A 19,336-nucleotide genomic window follows, 5' to 3' on the forward strand; every position below is an offset into this window, starting at 1 on the left:
TAATCATCAGAGAGAGGCAAATTAAAACAACAATGAGGTATCACCTCACACCTGCCAGAATGGCTGCCATCAACAAATCATCAAACAACAAGTGTTGGAGAGGGTGTGGAGAAAAGGGGACTCTAATACACTGCTGGTGGAAATGCAGACTGGTGCAGCCACTATGGAAAACAATATGGTGTTTCATCAAAAAATTAAAAATTGAACTGCCATTTGACCCAGTGATCTCACTTCTAGGAATATATCCTAAGAAGCCTGAAACTCCAATCAGAAAAAATATATTTCCCCTATGTTCATAGCAGCACTGTTTACAGTTGCTAAGATCTGGAAACAGCCCAAGTGTCCATCAATAGATGAGTGCATAAAAGTGCTGTGGTACACTTATACAATGGAATACTATGCAGCCATAAGAAAAAGAGATCTAGCCCTGGTCAATTTGGCTCAGCAGTTGGAGCATCAGCCTGTGGACCAGAGTGTCCTGGTTCAGTTTCCACTAGGGGCATGTACCAAAAAAACCAAACCAAACCAAAACAAAACAACAAAAACAAAAAGAGATTTCTCATCCTTTAAGATGACATGGAGGGACCTGGAGAGTATTATGCTAAGTGAAATAAGCCAATCAGAGAAAGACAAATATCACATGATCTCACTGATGTGGAATATAATGAACAAAATAAGCTGATGAACAAAATAGACCCAGAGACATAGAAGTAGGGATTAGACTGACAAACCTCGGAGGAGTGGGAGGGAAGAGGGAAGAGATAAACCAAATAACTTATATGCATATATGCATAATCTGTGGACATAGACAACAATATGGTGTGTTTGTGTGTGGGGTGGTATTGGGAGGAGGGTGTCAATGGGAGAAAAGGAGAAATATCTGCAACAAAAAGAAATTAATTAATAAAAAAGAAAGGAAAACAAAAATTACTATGTAGAGCCTCCTGCTGGTTCCCATTTAAAAAAAAAAAAAAAAAAAAAAAGAGAGAAAAGAAAGAAATCCTTCCTTACCCTGAAGAAATTCATCTTTATCGTAAAATTTAAAAGATACTGTTCCAATATCACATAATATTTCTTATCTGTGGAATATAATGAACAAAATATGGTGATGAACACAATAGATCTAAAAACATGGAAGTAGGAAACAGACTGAGAAACCTCAGAGGGAGAGGGAGTGGGAGGGCAGGAAGAGATAAACCAAAGAATTTATATGCATATATGCATAACCAATGGGCACAGACAACAATACTGTGAAGGTGGGGATGGGGTGTGGGGATGGAAGTGGAGATGAAAGTGTCAATGAGGGAAAAAGGAGAAACATCTGTAACAAAAATAAATAAATTAATTTAAAAAAGATATTGTTCCATTGTCTTTTAAATTTTTAAAAATTTTACCTTTCATATCTAGCTTTTTAATTTATTTGAAATTGATTTTAATTATGGTCTGAGGGAGGGACCTAATTCTTTTTTAAAATATATGGATTCCCAATTATCCCAGTATCAACTATTAAAGAGCTTATTCGTTTTTACTCATTTGTTTATCCCAATATTAATTCAACAAATATATCCTAAACACCTATTATGTGCTAGGCACTTTCTAAGCACTGAATCTGTCTCCTTTGACCTCCTTCAGCCCTTCTAATCTCTGCTCCCCTTTACAGCAAAACACCTCAAAAGAGTCAGCCATACTTGATAGTTTTCACTCTCACCTCAAATCACTCTGTTGGACTACTTGAATAAAGCTATTGTTCTCAGAACCCCACTGAAATAGCCCTTGTCAAGGACAATAAATTCCACATTGTCAAATGCAGTGGATGATTCTCAGTCTTTATCTTATTAAATCTCTCAGCAGCCTTTGACGGAGTTGATCTTGTGTGTGTGTGTATGTGTATGGGGATGTAAATACATGGGGTTTGTGCACTGATTCATTTATTTTTTCAAATATGTTTTTATTGATTTTTTTAAGAGAGAGACAGAAACATTGATGCGAGAGAGAAACACCCATCAGCTGCCTCCTGAACACCCCAACTGGGGATCCAGCCTGCAACCCAGACATGTACCCTGACAGAGAATCAAACTGGGAATGGAACTGGGACCTCTCAATCCACTGAGCAACACCAGTCAGGCCTGATTCATTTATTCACAATTTATATTTTCAGATGTTAAAACATTTGGTTGCTTGATACAGATAAACCTCTATCTAAACCCCTAAAGGATTTTCTATTACTTGAACCAAATGCATTCCTTGCTGATTTATAAATTCATATTGTCTTCTTAAAAATCCCAACAAAAGAAACCATGTTACTGGAAGCAACAGTGGTAGAGCAGGGGAAACATTGAATCGAGTCAGATTTATTTCTGTGTTGGAACTAGAGTAAATGTTACTTCCACTCTTAAGCTTGCTGCACTTCAGATCCCATTTATTAAGTGAGTGAGTTGTATCTCTAATAAAATGATTTAAAAAATATCCATTTATTTCCTCTCAGATGATTGGTAAAATCAGGAACATCGACACAGCCTCTTATTTAAAATGAAATTATAAAGTGACTATTTTGGTTTGAGTTCCTGGAAAAGAAAAAATTTGTGTCAAAACAATTTTCATACTTTGATGATTATTTTAGCACCTCTGGTCATTGTATTAAGCAGGAGGAAAATAGCCTAGCAAGAGAGGTAACAGTACATTTTCTCTAATAAGTCTTCCCTTCCCTCACTGACTAAAATGTAGTTTGGCAAATAAGAAAATAAGAAGAGATTCTGCTTCCTAAAAGACGCAGTAGATGTACTTTTCCCTATTTCTTTCATTAAGTGCAACTACAAACCTGGGACATTATATATTAAAAACAAAACAAAACCCATAACAGAGATGCAAATTAAAACGACTATGAGGTATCACCTCACACCTGCCAGAATGGCCGCCATCAACAAATCATCAAACAACAAGTGTTGGTGAGGGTGTGGAGAAAAGGGGACTCTAGTACACTGCTGGTGGGAATGCAGACTGGTGTAGCCGCTATGGAAAACAATATGGTGTTACCTCAAAAAATTAAAAATTGAACTTTCATTTGACCCAGTGATCCCACTTCTAGGAATATACCCTAAGAAGCCTGAAACACCAATCAGAAAGAATAAATGTACCCCCATGTTCATAGCAGCACTATTTACAATGTCTAAGATCTGGAAACAGCCCAAATGTCCATTAGTAGACAAATGGATAAAAAAGCTGTGGTACCAGAACTTATATGCATGTACACATAACCAATGGACATGGACAACAAAGCTGGGGATGGGGCGGGGGAGATGGGGAGGAGGGTGTCAATGGGGTAAAAAAGGAGAAACATCTGTAACAAAAATAAAATTAAAAAAAAAATTAATAAAAAAAAAAGGTGGTACATATACACAATGGAGTACTATGCAGCTGTAAGAAAGAAACATCTCTTATCCTTTGAGATGACATGGAGGGTCCTGGAGAGTATTATCCTAAGCGAAACAAGCCAAACGGAGAAAGAGAAATATCACATGATCTCACTGATTTGTAGAATATAATGAACATAACAGTCTGAGGAACAGAGTAGTCCTAGAGACGTGGAAGTGGGTTACAGACTGACAATCTCCAGAACAGGGTGTGGGGGGAGAGATAAACCACAGAACTTATATGCATGTATGCATGAACAATGGACATGGACAACAAAGCTGGGGACAGGGTGGGAGGGAGGGGGGAGGTGGGTATCAGTGTGGTAAAAAGGAGAAACTTCTGTAACAAAAATTAATTAATTAATTAAATAAAAAAATAAAAAATAAGAAAATAAAACTAAAAAACCCATAAGTTTCTGAAATGTGGAGAGATGAAGAAAGACTGATTAGAAAGCTTGGAACTTAAGAGACACAGGGTGGTGAATTCTCTGGATTTAGTTTTTACCTCATAAATCTCAGACTTGAAGCTGAATAAGCTGGCAATCTGGAAATGCCAGTAGGTACAGACTTCTCTCCACCAAACAAACAAAACAAAACCCAACAAAGCTGGCTCTTTCTAGTCAAAGGACAAGAAAAGGGGAAGCCTAGCAAGAGAGGAAACTTTTAGACAATAATCATTCTACTCTAGCCAAACACCACAGAAAAAACTGTGGTCCCATCTCATACTCACACCAACAAAAGCTAATGAAGAGTCTAGAGTTCCACCTATGTGTGGCTATAAAGAGGTGGCCCTTGGCTGGAGTAGAGTCAGAGGCAGCCTGCTAAAGCAGAAGGCTTTAAGTAAGTCCCAGAGTCTCTTAACATAATACCCAAAATGTCCAGCTTTCAAGTAAAACATCACTCATCATACCAATGACCAGTTATGACTGTGGATATCTCCCTTTCTGTCCATTAACAATTGCTTTATATTCTATTTTTAGGTGATCATCTATGTTGAGTGTGTAGATATTACTCTTGTTATATCCTCTTCTTGGACTGACACCTTTATAATGATAAAATATCCTTCTTTGTCTTTTTTCACATGTTCGTTTTAAAGTCTGCTTTGTCTGATATGATCTACCTGTCTTTTTATTTCTATTTACATGGAATATCTTTTTCCAGCTCTTCAATATCAGTCTGTGTCTTTTGATTTGATGTGAGTCTCTAGTTAGCAGTATATATATGGGTCATGTTTTTAAATCCACTCAGCTACTCTGGGTCTTTTTATTGCAGCACTTAATCCATTTACATTTAAAATAATTATGGCCATTCTATTCATTGTTTTTCTCTTGATCTCTTCCCTTGTGGTTTGCTGTTTTTCTTTAGCGTTTTGTTTGGGTGCATTTCTCTTTGTTCTTTGTATATCTTTTGTAGATTTTTGGTTTGTAGTTTACCATGAGGTTTATGTAGATCATTCTTTACCTGTAGCAGTCTATTTTAAGCTGACTGCTTATATCAGGCATTTAAGTTTGAATATATCCTATAAGGATTACATTTTTAGTTCCACCTCCATGATTTATTATTGGTGTGATATTTTAGATCTTTTTGAGTTGTGTACGTCCTATTTATTGTAGTTTGAGTTGATTACTTTTTCTTTTAACTTTCATAGTAGCTTTTAAAATGTCTGAATTGCTATATTTATTGAATATTTGGCTTACGAGGTTTTTCCCATTCTCATGTTTTCTTTTTTATCATGAGTGGCTATATTGGGGTCAGGTAAGCAGTGAGATTTAAAATTAATTTCTCCCGCAGATTTATCCATCCCCTTTAAAAAATTTGTTGTTGACAATATTACAGACGTCTCCCATTCCCCGCACTCAAATACCAACTCACCCCAGGCCTTACTCAAACTTTTGTGTGTGTCCATGGGCTATGCATATGTGTTCTTTGGTTAATCTCTTTCTATCCTCTCCACCCCATTCCCCTCTGAGATCTGTCAATCTATATCATGCATCCATGCCTCTGGACCTATTTTGTTAATCAATTTTGTTCATTAGATTCCACATGTAAGTAAGATCATGTGATATTTGTCTTTCTCTAACTGGCTTATTTTGCTTAGCATAATAATCTCCAGGTCCATCCATGCTGTTGTATTGGCAAGTATATTCTCCCATACAGTGGGTTACCTTTTCATTTTATTGATGGTATCTTTTGCTGTTCAGAAGCTTTTTAGTTTGATGTAGTCCCATTTATTTTTTCCTTTGTTTCTCTTGCCCTAGGAGATGTATTGGTGAAAATAATGTTATGTGAGATGTCTGAAATTTTACTCCCTAGGTTTTCTTCTAAGATTTTTTATCGTTTTGTGACTTACATTTAAGTCTTTTATCCATTTTGAATTTGTTCTTGTGTATGATATAGTTGGTAGTCTAGTTTCTTTTTTTTTTTTTTTTTGCATATATTTGTCCAATTTTCCCAATAGCATTTTTCGAAGAGACTGTCTTTACTCCATTGTATGCTCTTGTCTCCTTTGTCAAATATTAATTGATCATATTGGCTTGGGTCGATTTCCGGGGTTTCTGTTCTGTTCCATTGGTCTATGTACCTGTTCTTTTGCCAGTACCAGGCTGTTTTGATTACAATGGCTTTGTAGTACAGTTTGTATTCTGTATTGTGATCACTCCAACTTTGTTCTTCTTTCTCAAGATTCCCATGGCTATTTGGGATCTTTTGTGGTTCCATATAAACTGTTGGAACATTTGGTCTAGATCTGTGAAATATGCCAGTGGTATTTTAATAGGGATTGCACTGAATCTGCAAGCTGCTTTGGGTAGCAGGGACATTTTAATGATAATTCTTCCAATCCATGAACATAGTGTATGCTTCCATTTGTTTATATCTTCCTCTATTTCCTTTTGCAGTGTCCTATAGTTTTCCAAGTAGAGGTCTTTTGCCTTATTGGTTAAGTATATTCCAAGGTATCTTATTTTTTTTTGTTGTTGCAATGGTAAGTGGGATTATTTTTTTGGTTTCTCTTTCTGAGAGTTCATTATTGGTGTATAAAAATACCATTGATTTCTGGCCGTGGCCAGTGTGGCCCATGGCTTTGGCCGGTGGACCAATGGGTCATGGGTTTGATTTCCGGCCAAGTGCATGTACCTGGATTGCAAGTACAATCCCCAGCCCTGGAAGGGACACGTGTGGGAGGCAACTAATCGATGTCTCTCTCTCACATGTATATTTTTCTCTCTGTCTCTCCCTCCCTCCCTCACTTCTGCTCTCTCTCTAAGAATCAACGGAAAAAAATGTCCTCAGTGTAGGGGGTAGATTAAAAAATATATATAATAAAATGTAACTGCCATCAATTTCTGGATGTTAATTTTATATCCTGCTACTTGGCCAAATTCATTTATTAAATCTTGCAGTTTTTTTGTGGAGTCTTTAGGGTTTCCTACTTACAATATCATGTCATCTGTGAATAATGACAGTTTTACTTCCTCCTTTCCAGTTTGGATACCTTTTATTTTTTCTTCTTGTCTGATCACTGTGGCGAGAACTTCAGTACTATGTTGAATAGGAGTGGTGAAAGCGGACATCCCTGTCTTGTTCCTAATCTTAAGTGAAAGCTTTTAGTTTTTGCCATTATGTTGGGTCTAGGTTTGTCATATATGGCCTTTATTATGTTGAGGTATGAGCCCACTATTCCCACTTTGCTAAGAGTTTTGATTATAAATGGGTGCCACATTTTGTCTAATGCTTTTTCTGAATCTACTGGTACGATCATGTGATTTTTATCTTTTATATTATTTATGTGATGTATCTCATTTAATGATTTGCAAATATTGTACCAGACTTGCATCCCTGGAGTAAACACCACTTGGTCCATAATGTATGACCTTTTTTAATGTATTGCTAGATCCTATTGCTAATATTTGGTTGATGATTTTAGCATCTATGTTCATTAGGGATATTGGCCTGTAATATTCATTCTTTGTAGTGTCTTCATCAGTTTTGCAATTAGGATAATGCTGACCTTGTAAAAACAGCTTGGAACTCATCCTTCCTCTTGAATTTTTTGGAATAGTTTGTGAAGGATAGGCATTAGTCTTTGCTTGAATGTTTGGTTAAACTTGTGTGTGAAGCCATCTGGTTCAGGTCTTTGTTGGGAGTGTTTTGATTGCTGCTTCCATTTCATTAGTTGTTATCAGCCTATTCAGGTTTTCTGATTCTTCCTGATTGAATTTTGGAAGATTGTATGTTTCTAGGAGTTTGTCCATTTTGCCAAGGTTTATCTACATGTGAAAAGGGGTTAATTTCCAGAGTATACAAAGAACTCATACCACTCTTGACTGGGAATTAAACCTGTAACCTTTGAAGTACAGGACTATGTTCTAATTTACTAAGCCACTCAACCAGGGAGGTATGGTCAATCTTTTTAATTCTAGCTATTCTAATAGTTGTGTATTTCACTGTGGTTCTGACTTGCATTTCTATAATGGCTAATGATGTAAAGCATCTTTTCATGTGCTTACTTTCATTTGCATATTAGTAAAATACCTAAAAACTTTTATTATGTTTTTCTTGACTTTTGAGTTCTTTAGATAGTCTAGATACAAGTGTACTACTGGAATTGTCATTTCATTCTCAGTTTTTCTGAGCAGACATTTTAGATTTTGATAGATTCCAATTTTTCAGATATTCCCTAGGGATTGTGCTTTTGGTATTATATATATGAAATCTTTGTATAACCAAAGGTCATACATATCTCCTTATTTTTCTTTAGAATTGTATAGTTTTAGGTTTTATATTTTGTACTATGTTCCATTTTGAGTGGATTTAAAAAAAATCTTCATCTAAGGATATGTATTTGATTTTAGAGAGAGATGGAGAGAAACACTGATGTGAGAGATACATCGATCGGTTGCCTCACATACATGCCCTGACTGGTGATCAAACTCGCCAACATTTAGGTGTATGGGACAATGCTCAAACCAACTGAGCCACCCTGCCAGGGTCAGTTTGAGTTGATTTTTATATGGTCCCAAGTTACTGATCAAAGTTTCTTTTTGTTGTTGTTGTTGTTGTTTTTTTCATGTGGTTATCTACTGGTTCCAGCACTTTTTTTTTTGTTTAAAATCCTGACTCCAGGATATTTTTGCATTGATTTTTAGATAGAATAAAAGGGAGGGAGGGAGGAAGGGAGAAAGAAACATCAATGTGAGAGAGACACACTGATTGGTTGCCTCCCTCATGACCCTGACTGGGGCTGGGGACTGAACCTGCAACCCAGGTACTGTGCTCTTGACAAGAACTGAACCAGAGACACTTTGGTCCGAGGGCCAACACTCTAACCACAGAGTCAAACTGGCCAGGGCTCCAGCACCATTTGTTAAAAAGAATTCCTTTCCCCAACAAACTGTCTATATAACTTTGCACAAAAATAAGTTACCCATATATGTGCCACTTTTTAACACTGTATTTTGTTCCGTTGACCCATTTGTCTATCTTGATGCTAATACCAGAGTCTTGATTACTGTACCTTTATACCTTTTTTTCCTTTAAAAAAAAAAATCCTATCTTTTTAATTAGCATCCAAAGTCAAACCATCTTCTGTGACCATATATTAGGGCCCCTCCATCCCTAACCCCCTTTTCTCTGGTAATCACCACACTGTTTCTATGTCCACAAGTTTCAGTTTTAGATCCCACATATGAGTAAAATCATATTGTTCTTAGCTTTTCCTGGCTGACTTATTTCACTTAGCATATTCTCAAGGTCCATCCATGTTGTCGCAAATGGCAGCGTTTCATTTTTCCTACGGCTGAGTAGTACTTCATTGTACATATGTATCGCATGTTATTTATCCGATCCTCTACTGAAGGACACTTTGGTTGTCTCCATATCTTGGCCACCATGAATAATGTTGCAATGAACATAGGGATGCATATATTTTTACGAACACGTTTGGAGTTTTTTGGGTAGCTACCCAGGAAGGGGATTGCTAGTAGAGATCTCAGATAAATGAATAGTGCCTTAATCACAATACCATTCTCAAGAACCTGGGGAATACTCTGCTCTTTTGTGTCTCCATTACACTTGATTCACTCACCTCCATAACCACACCCTACACCTCTTTACCCTAACTGGCCCCCTGAATTCTTTCTGACAATAGCCGTCTTCTCAGTTCTCTCATTCTGATAACTCCCACCACACCTGTTCTTTGAATTTACCAGGATTGCTGGTCAGTCTCCTTTCTTGTTCCCCGTTTTCACTTTCTTCCCTACCTAGCTACTCTACTCTCATGGTAAATTCTCTACTTCCTTGCCTGCAAGCCCAACCACAGATTATTCTGTCAATTTTCTCCATTCCTACATTCATTGGCTTAAAGACCTAAAAGTAAAAATGCAAAACTAACACATTCAGAGAACAGATGCTTATCTTTAGGATATTGAGAAGGATTTCTTACGACAAAAAAAGCACAATAAACCATGAAGATGAATAAGCAACACAAAATAGGAGAAACCTAAGTGGTCAATAAAAAAAAAATAAAAAAAAATAAAAAAAAAATCACCAAACTCAATAGCAGTCAGAGAATTACTAATTAAAAAACATCAAAACACTATTTCAAATCCATCAGATTGGCTACAGTCCAATAACATCGAGTATTGGCAAGGCTATAGGGCAACTGGGACTCGCACATTGTTGGTGGGAGACTAAACTGGTACACTTTACTGAACAATTTTGCAATACCCAAGTTGTAACTGAAATGTATCTCGCATTCCAACAGTTCTACTTTTAGTGATGTCCTGAGAAGCCTTCACACATTTCACAAAAATACTTATTCCAGTGCTATTTGTTAAGAGTGAAAGGTGAGAAAAATCTAACTGTACTTCAGAGAGGAAAAGGCTGTATATGTAACGTTTTATTTCCTCAAAAAGACAAAACCAAAGCAAATCTAACACAAAGAAAACAAAGTTAGTATTTGCTCAACCTAGTAGTGGAGATATATTATTGCTTACACTTAAATGCCTTTCATTTTATGTACATCTATCACAAACAGAAAAATAAATACTAAAACATCCCAGACTCTTTAGGGAAATAAAAGGAGACTCATGTAATCCTGAAGCTTATCCTGCTTTTCTGTCCAAGACCACCACCCTTTCCTGGTACAATCCCATGAACCCCAGGTTAAGAGTCTCTATAGTAGATGCTATCAAGTTAGTAATCATAGTAAACATTTATGAACCTAATACACACACACACATATTTATATATATAATTTTTTTTTGAACCTACTATATTTTTAAATATTGTTTCTAAGGACTTTACATTTATTAACTCACTTTATCTTTATACTTTTAGGTCAGTAGCATTCTTTTTTTTAAATCCTTAACCAAGGATATTTTTCCATTGATTTTCAGATAGAGTGGAAGGGAGGGAGAGAGAGAAACATCAGTGTGAAAGACACATCAATTGGTTGCCTCCTGCAAGACCCCAACCAGGGAGGGAGATAAAACCAAAACCGAGGGAAAAAGCCCTTGACCAGAATTGTACCTGAGACTCTCTGGTCTGCAGGCCCACAGTCTAACTATTGAGATAAACTGGCCAGGGCTGGTCAGTAGCATTATTTCCATTATTCAGATAAGCAAATTGAGGCATACAGAGGGTAAGTAATTTGCCTAGTTAATTAGCTAGTAAGGTGGTGAAGCCAAGATTAAAATTTAGGCTCCAGAGCATACACACTTAGTCAAGAATCATTGTGCTTAACTGAATGGAAAATTAGAAAAGGTTTATAAGGAAAACTTAACCTGAAAGTTATAAACAAACATTTTTCAAATGAGACTGAAAGAAAAAAGGATAAACTCAGGGTCTCCAAAGCATTTTTAAATCTCCTTTATTCCTTGTCAAACATTAAAAACAAAACAAAACAAAAAAACCCGTGATATTCTATTTCTTGCATAGAAAATTTAATTTATTTTGCATTGCCCATGCCTTTAAAAATGAAGGTTTCTTTGTAATATAACAATCAGTGTACTCTTTTTTTTAAAACTTCTTTATTAAGTTGGTTGCATAAAAGATATATTCTCATACTGACAATTCTTGTCATGAATAAAATCAACAAAAATAAGGCAATAGCAAGACGTGCGTCACAAATAAACAAGCAAGTGGTAAGAACAGGAAATCTGGCCCTGTACAACAAAATGATTAGGAAGCAAAATGTGAATAAGCCCCAAATTCAGAATATACCAAAACACACAAAAAGCACAAACCATGAAGATAAATAGGCAATACAGAATAGAAGAAACCTAAGTGGCCATTAAATACAGAGAAAGATCACCAACTTCAATAGCAATCAGAGAAATACAAATGAAAAAAACATCACAGGTTCCCTGTTTATCATAATTCCTTTATCACCCGTTTGTGAAGAATAAACATTAAGAAACACAAAATCCGAATTGCATTTATTTTCACAATATCAATGCTAAATTCAAAATAACAACTTCATTGACTCTAAGTATTAAATGTTTCAAAAGTAAAAGGCAATCTTAATTTTTTTTAACCCTATGAATAGGGTCTGCAAAAAAAGGTGGATTATTTTTTTCTACTTGCAAGGAGAATAGGTCTCCGTCTGCACTTAAGTGGCATGAGCAACAAAGGGCAGCAAACAAATACCACTAAGAGTAATGCCTGTACATATCAAAATATCTAATTAAACCATGTTCTTTCTAGTTATACGGCAAGTCTGTTAACCAACCAGCATAATGGAAGCTTACATCTCTTGCGACAGAATTACAAATGAACATACATCTATTAGGATTTTCAACCCTTACATTTTAGCACACCTGTGAAGTACTGCAGATCATTTAGAAAAACAAAAATAAAACATACACCCAGTCTTCGCAATTAAAATTTTTTCATCACATATAAACACTGTCCAGATATAAATTCTGAACTAAATATGCTTTTTTCTAAATATGATTTATGTAAGCAAGGCTTTCTTAAACAAAGATAGGTCTTAGGTATATGATCTGTACAAAATGACAGTAGTGTATTTCCAAATAGAGATTTTCTTCTTATTATGATATGACAATATAACTCTTTTCTGAGTAAAGATATATGTTAAGGCTTAAGGTGTAAACACTTTGGAAGGCAAACAACTTAGTGAAGAAATGAATGTTCATTTAAAAATGTGTATCATCTCATAATAGGCTCCTGAAATTTCAAATTTACATGTGAGAATACATTTACATCTTAAGTTTCTAGGAAAGGTACAGGAGGTTTATGTAAAAAAAGCAGCAAAATTTTAAACCCACCAATTTATTGAAAAAGCCATTACTTTTATTAGAAACAAATAAGCTTCTCAGAGTATAGATGTATATTTCATACAGTGTACTTTTCCCTTTAATTATATTCCAGTAGGAGGTGGCATACCTCCTTGGGTATGGGAAGCAGAAGTATTTGATGGACTGTGTAAGCTGGTCTCCTTGTACACAAACCATGCATTTCCTCCCCAAAGTATCATATTTAGAAAGCCGAAGATCTAAGAAAGAGAAAAATAAACATGAAGATCTAATATCTACTGAAATATTCATACCCATCTTAGTTTCCCTTTAAATATTTAACATTTCCAGGCAGTATACCATTATTTCATTTAAAGTTTAAGCTACATTTGATGTGGAATAAAAAAGACTTTACATTACAATGCCAAACTCGGATATATAATGACTCATTCCCAATGAAATAAAGCTAAATCTCTAAATCTGTAACATATAAAAAACCATGATTAAAAGAAATCTTATTTTTGCATGCTCATTATTATTTAAAAATGAGATTAAATTTGAGAAAGTAACTAAAACTCTCTCTCTCTTTTTTGGTACGTGCCCCTAGCGGGAACCGATCCCGGAACTCTCTGGTCCGCAGGCTGATGCTCCAACCACTGAGCCAAACTGGCCAGGGCTAAAACTCTCTTTTTAAACTGCCTTTGTATATCTCTTCTAACTTTCTTACTTTATCTCCCCTACTACCTACCATCTTTCCTACTCCAACAGCTGCAATCAGAAGAGATAAGAGTCAGAAGAACTTTATTTCACATCTTGCATTAGTCAACCTAAAAGAAATTAGTCTTCCCTGGTATAAATCTAAAAAGATGAAAGTCTCAGAGATGAATAAACTGAAGCTATCTTATTTTCACAGTTTTGTCTAAATATAAGAAATATATATTTTTATATTTATAAAAAGAATATGAAGAGTGGGATAAGAAGCTTGAGAATACTATCATATTACTGAAGGCCAAATGCTTTATATCTTTTTGTATATATATGCACACAAAAACATTTCTGAAACTGTCCATTTCAGATATTATCAATATAAATGCAAAAAAATGACTTTTATTTTTTTAAATTTATTTTTGTTACAGATGTTCCTTTTTTTCCCCATTGACACCCTCCTCCCCATTCTCCCCCCAAAAGTGACTTTGTAATTAAAGTTATAAAGCAAAAATTTAACCAAACTGCTTTATAAGGCGCTGCTGATTCTCTTTATCTAACACTTTCTTGAAAAGACAGAGAACTCCCTAAAAATAATGTACTCTGTATATTAACATTATATTTAATTATATATTTATCTGAATTTTGATAAAATAGAGGACTAAAGAATATGTAAATTTATGTAACCTAAGATATGAGTGTAATGCCTGGCATATAGAATTAATAAATGTTAGCAACTATTACAAGTACCTATCAGGTAAAAGTCCTGCCTAGTCAATTTTAATGAAAAGAATGACTCAATTATGACCTTTGTTCAAACCCGTTTCCTAATTTTCTTAACAAACTTTTCTTTGTTGTTATAAAAACTACATAGTAACCAGGATTCTAACAGATTAATAAAAATAAAAACCAACACATCCAGAGATAATTAAGAGCTGTTGTTTTTTTACATTACTAGGCAAGGTTTTTCAAAGAAGTGAAATAAAGTATTTTTATAAATACTGTATACATACCACAGATACATTTAAGGATCCCATACTAGTCACAGAGCCAAAATAACACATCACTCCTTGAGCACCACAGGGTTCAAGTTCCTGGACAATACTGTGACCGGTAGCTATTTTAATATCTGTAAGAGCTTTAGCCCATGCTGAAGTGCTTACCAGCCACAAGAAAGTGACAACAAGAGTAACAACAAAGTCCTAAAGAAAAAAGAAGTATGAATAATGAAGAGTTAACTTAAAAATACTAAATTTAAATCCATAGTAAAGAAATTGAGATTACATTGAACCCCATGGTATTGAGGAATGGCTTTCATGACATACTTTATAAAAAAAGGGCATAGTCAACATAACAATAATTGCTGTTTATTATTACTAGCTCAGTGCTTGAGATACAACACTAAACAAGACTCAATCATCTCTTTAGGAGTGAAAGATATTTATGTTAGAAATCAAGGTTTTACATAGCCCTCACCATAAGCATACCTAAGCCACACCTTAGACCCTGTTATCACCAATAACTGTATCCCTCCATAATCTCTATTTCAATCATCCCATTCCCCACTATCACTTCTTTCCAGCTCCCTTCCTCCGGCATTGCAACCCACTGACCCCATGGAGACCTACAATCTGATCTTACCAGTTGTTTCTTGTCTCTCAATCTCACTTCTGCTCTGATTTCCTCAATTTATATTCTAAGGTCCTTCAATATAATCCCTTGAATATACTCTTAATTCCCTTACCTTTCTCCCACTTTATCATATTGTTCTGGCAAAATTAACTTAAGGTAAATCTAATTCTCCATGATATGCACAATGGAATAGTGAAAAGCACATATCCAGGAAGACGTGTTTTTAAAATTCAGGACCATAAAATTTTAAGAATGCTCATTAAAATAAAATAAAAAACAAGAAAGAAATCTTTCCGAAAATACTTTACCCTATTAATTTTCCCAATAAAGTCTTTATTACTTAAAGTTTTTAATATTTTGGATAGTTTCTTATTGAATAAGATGAAGAAAGGAAAAAAAAATACTTTTAATCTATTCTGTTGGGAAACTAAAATTTTGTCAACTAGTATTGTTACAAAGATCTAAATAACACTTTAAAAATATGCTTTTGTATAATATAAAGTATAAGTCCCACTTTGTTTGGTCTTTCTTTAAATTAATGACCAAAATGGGAATAATGTAAAATTTGTATCTTTTAATGTTATGTATTAATTAGGGTACACTCAAGGCTATGAATTTGCACACAACTGCAGCAAAACTCCAAGCTCAGGAACAGGACTGGAGCTTATCATGGAAGGGTTCTGTTTTAAAACCGAATCTGATTAGTTTTTAATTACTTTTGCCAGCCAGCTCTTATTTATTTAGGATAAATACCAGTGACCATTTATGAGATATAGAAACTGTGCTACATATAGCTTGTACACTTGGTCAAGGTGACATTGAATAAATATCTTGTGATTAGAGAACCAAAAACAATATAATTAATTTTAAAAACATGGAGGTATTTGCATTTGAGCTCTCTACTGTTACTTGTCCTATTAAAAAATGTAGATCAAAGAGAAAAGGACAAAAACATTATAGCTTAAATTTTTGCATTGAGGGAGTCCTCTCCTGGTTGCAGGCAGACAATTCCTATACACTTGCTAGAAATACAATGCCTTTTAGAGAACTGACAACTAATATGTATGAGGTTATCACATGTTAAGAAAGTAATCTCTGGGCTAAAGTTCAGTTTTGACCAATTTGCTGCTCAACCTGACAACCTTTTCATACTACCTGTATGATTAGTCATGAGTCTTTCAGGTAACAAAGAAGAGAATGCAAAAGTATGAATCAGTTTACTGATGTTAACATTTCAGGAAATTGTGCTGTGAATATTTTTGTGGGTTTTTTTTTTGCTGATTATTGTTAAAGTTTCATTTATTACTGCGCATTTTCTTTTTGTTAAATTTTCATTTACATTTCATGTCCTTTTTGTCTTTAAAGTGCTTGTTTAAGATTAAATGGTACATTAGACATGTACTGTATCTCAGAAAGGTTAAAATGGAATCATTTGGGGGTCTGGAATGGATTAATTCAATTTAACATTATTTCTAATGGGAAAAAATGTTTTGGTTTTCAAAGAGCTTTCTGGAATAAATTAAGTTAGAAAACCGAGGTTCTACTGTATATCAAATCCTCTTAATATTTAGGTTTCTTCCTTCCAAATTCCTGATTAAACAACATGCTGTTTTTCCCCCTTTCCTGATTATGCTCTTAAAAATTTTTTTTTCTTTATTGACTTTTAGAGAGAGAGAGGGAGAGGGAGAAGGAAGGAGGGAGGGAGAGGGAGAGGGAGAGGGAGAGGGAGAGGGAGAGGGAGAGGGAGAGAGAGAGAGAGAAACATCAATGAGAGAGAACACTGACTGGCTGCCTCCTGCATGCTCCACACTGGGAATCGAACCAGTGACCTCTTGGTGCATGGGTTGATGATACTCAACCACACCAGCTGAATGATAAGATTTATAGTTTTATTATACAGAAAAGCCTACAAAAAATAGATCTGAATGCTGCTTTTAAAAGTGTGGTCATTTTAAAGCTTACTAAACAAAGTATGAGAAATGAAAGGCTCACTGCTAAATTTAACTTAAAAATTTGTTGGGGTAACAACAAAATGGCAAGAAATATCTTCATTTAGAATTTAAATTATAAATAATTTTAACAAAATAATATCTGATCATCATAGTTTCATAAATTCCTAGCACTGCAAATAGTTGATGTTTATTTTTTTAAAGACACCTAACTAAGATATATTTTATGAAAACGTCAGGTTTAAGAATCTCTTCTCAGATATAAGAAATGAAATAAATATGGATGACAAAAGATTGTTTTATTCCTTACTTACCATTTGTATTCTTATGATCCAGGCAGCAAAAATTAAAAATAAGTAAATAAATAAAACCTGTTATCTTATTTGATAATTTCTTCATACTTAAATACCTTCCCTTTAAAATAACTTTACAAATAATTAGTATATAGCAATATTTTCTCAAGATGTAAATGACTAGTATCACAAAAAACACCTCTGTTCTCCTTTCAAGTCAGTTAACACTAATGCTACCTTTGTACTTATTTTTCTGTAGCGGAGGTCAAGCTTAAACCCATTCAGAAATGGCTTATTTCTGAATCTGCCATCAATAATTTAGGGCAGATTCTACTAACTAAATGTTAGAGATTATTTATATTTTTAGCTCAACAGACTGAAGCCAAGAAAGGTGCTAAGACTTCAAATCCAAATCCTTTGTTGCCATCTAAAGTTTAAAAATTAGCTCATGAATGCCACTAATGCTGAATTCTATAATTCTTACAGAATTATCTGCATCATGTTTTAAATTAAGGAATTTAGACCAGGAGTCAGCAAACTTTTCCTGAAAAAGGCAAGACAGTAAATATTTTCCTCTGTTACAGTACTTAACTCTGCCACTGTAGCATGAAAACAGTCACAGATAATATGTAAATGACTGAGTGTGGCTGTGTTCCAAAAAATACTTTATTAAAACAAAACACAATGAATTAGATTTGGCTTGGGGGCTATAGTTTGCTAATTCCTGACTATTAATCTCAATAACACATTGTAGAAGAATAAAGGGGATCTTTGAAGAGAGAAAAAAGGTAAGAAGTAGGAACACAGTTATAAGACTACTAGAATGGTCACCAACTCCACTTAATTTCCCTGTTACTTGCAACCTAATATGCTCTATTACATATTTAAGTTTTTCTCAAGTTAAAATAGAATTAGAAACAAACCTCAGCACTTCTCAGAGTACAGAAAAAGTGCTGCAAACACATAAAAGAATTGGTTTAACATGACAACAGGAGAGAGTGCAACCTCATGGCTAACAGAGGTCAAAATATTTTGAACTGGCTTATGCCAAGAATTTTTATTTCGAGTATAAGAAAACCGGTGTTTTACTTGAAATATAATGTATATTTATCTTATATAAATTATTTTTGTATAAAAAGAAAGTGATTACTTACAGCCATGGGAAGTTTTCGATTATCACGATACAGGTTTGTATATCCAACATAGAGCAGAAGGGTAGCAATGCAGTATAGGAATACAAAGACTGCAAACGTAACATAGAATTGTGCAGAAGAAGAGTAATCTCCAATAAGGACAAAATTTTTCCAATCTATATCACACACATTTGATGGAAGTGCTTGAAATGATACTTTATTCAACCTATTAAAAAAAAAAAAAAAAGGCTCCGATAAGTTTAGGAATTACCTGCACTCTCCCAACAAACACAGAAATACATAGGCAGAACAAAGAAATGACATTTAAAAAAATACTCCCCAAACACAGGGTGAGACAAAAGTAGGTTTACAGTTGTTTGCATGAAAAAATAATACAATGAATAAATAATATAAAAATAAACTGTTTCACATATTCACAACTGTAAACCTACTTTTGATCTATTCTGTATATTAAAAACATTTTCCTTTTGAAGTAAAAGGAAAAATTCAAATATTTAAGTAAATTAAAAATTTCATAATATATATACATAAATTATAGATTATACCTGGTACTGACTTGTGATAGACTGAATACAGACTGAATTTATACACTTACAACCCCAGATACTATTTTCCTGTATTAAAATTTTAGCAGGTTAAGAGGGCTGACACAAAACAGTTTACAATTTGAGACATGATATTCCATTCTAGGAGAGAGTCTGTGGGACTAGCACCGGAAGAGCCTATTATAATAATTCACATTTTAACCCTGGATTTCATTACCTGCTAATGTCAGCTTGTCCTTAATTTTCCCTATCCATAATTCACAAGACAATGCTAAAGATGCAGTAACAGTTCCTTGTATAGGAAATTTATAAGAGGAGGGGTTAAAAGAAGGAGAGGTAATTATACCAAGCACTTACTAACAGACATATCTTTAATGTAAGATTTCATTTA

At 34.5% G+C, this 19,336-nt stretch overlaps 1 protein-coding gene across 1 annotated transcript in view; it reads right to left on the bottom strand.

Moving 5' to 3' along the window:
* Nucleotides 1-12,520: 12,520 nt before the first annotated feature.
* The window catches only part of SYPL1 (synaptophysin like 1), a 28,957-nt gene continuing 22,141 nt past the window's right edge, over nt 12,521-19,336 (bottom strand). The window contains exons 3-5 of the mRNA XM_036246735.1: nt 18,401-18,605; nt 14,386-14,574; nt 12,521-12,927 (exon numbers count right to left, since the gene is read on the bottom strand). Of these exons, the coding sequence (XP_036102628.1) occupies nt 12,793-12,927; nt 14,386-14,574; nt 18,401-18,605 (529 nt within the window). The 3' untranslated portion in view covers nt 12,521-12,792. The remainder of the gene's footprint in view (nt 12,928-14,385; nt 14,575-18,400; nt 18,606-19,336) is intronic.

Source organism: Molossus molossus, unplaced genomic scaffold (assembly GCF_014108415.1).
Source record: "Molossus molossus isolate mMolMol1 unplaced genomic scaffold, mMolMol1.p scaffold_m16_p_7, whole genome shotgun sequence".
NCBI classification, from domain to species: Eukaryota; Metazoa; Chordata; class Mammalia; order Chiroptera; family Molossidae; genus Molossus; species Molossus molossus.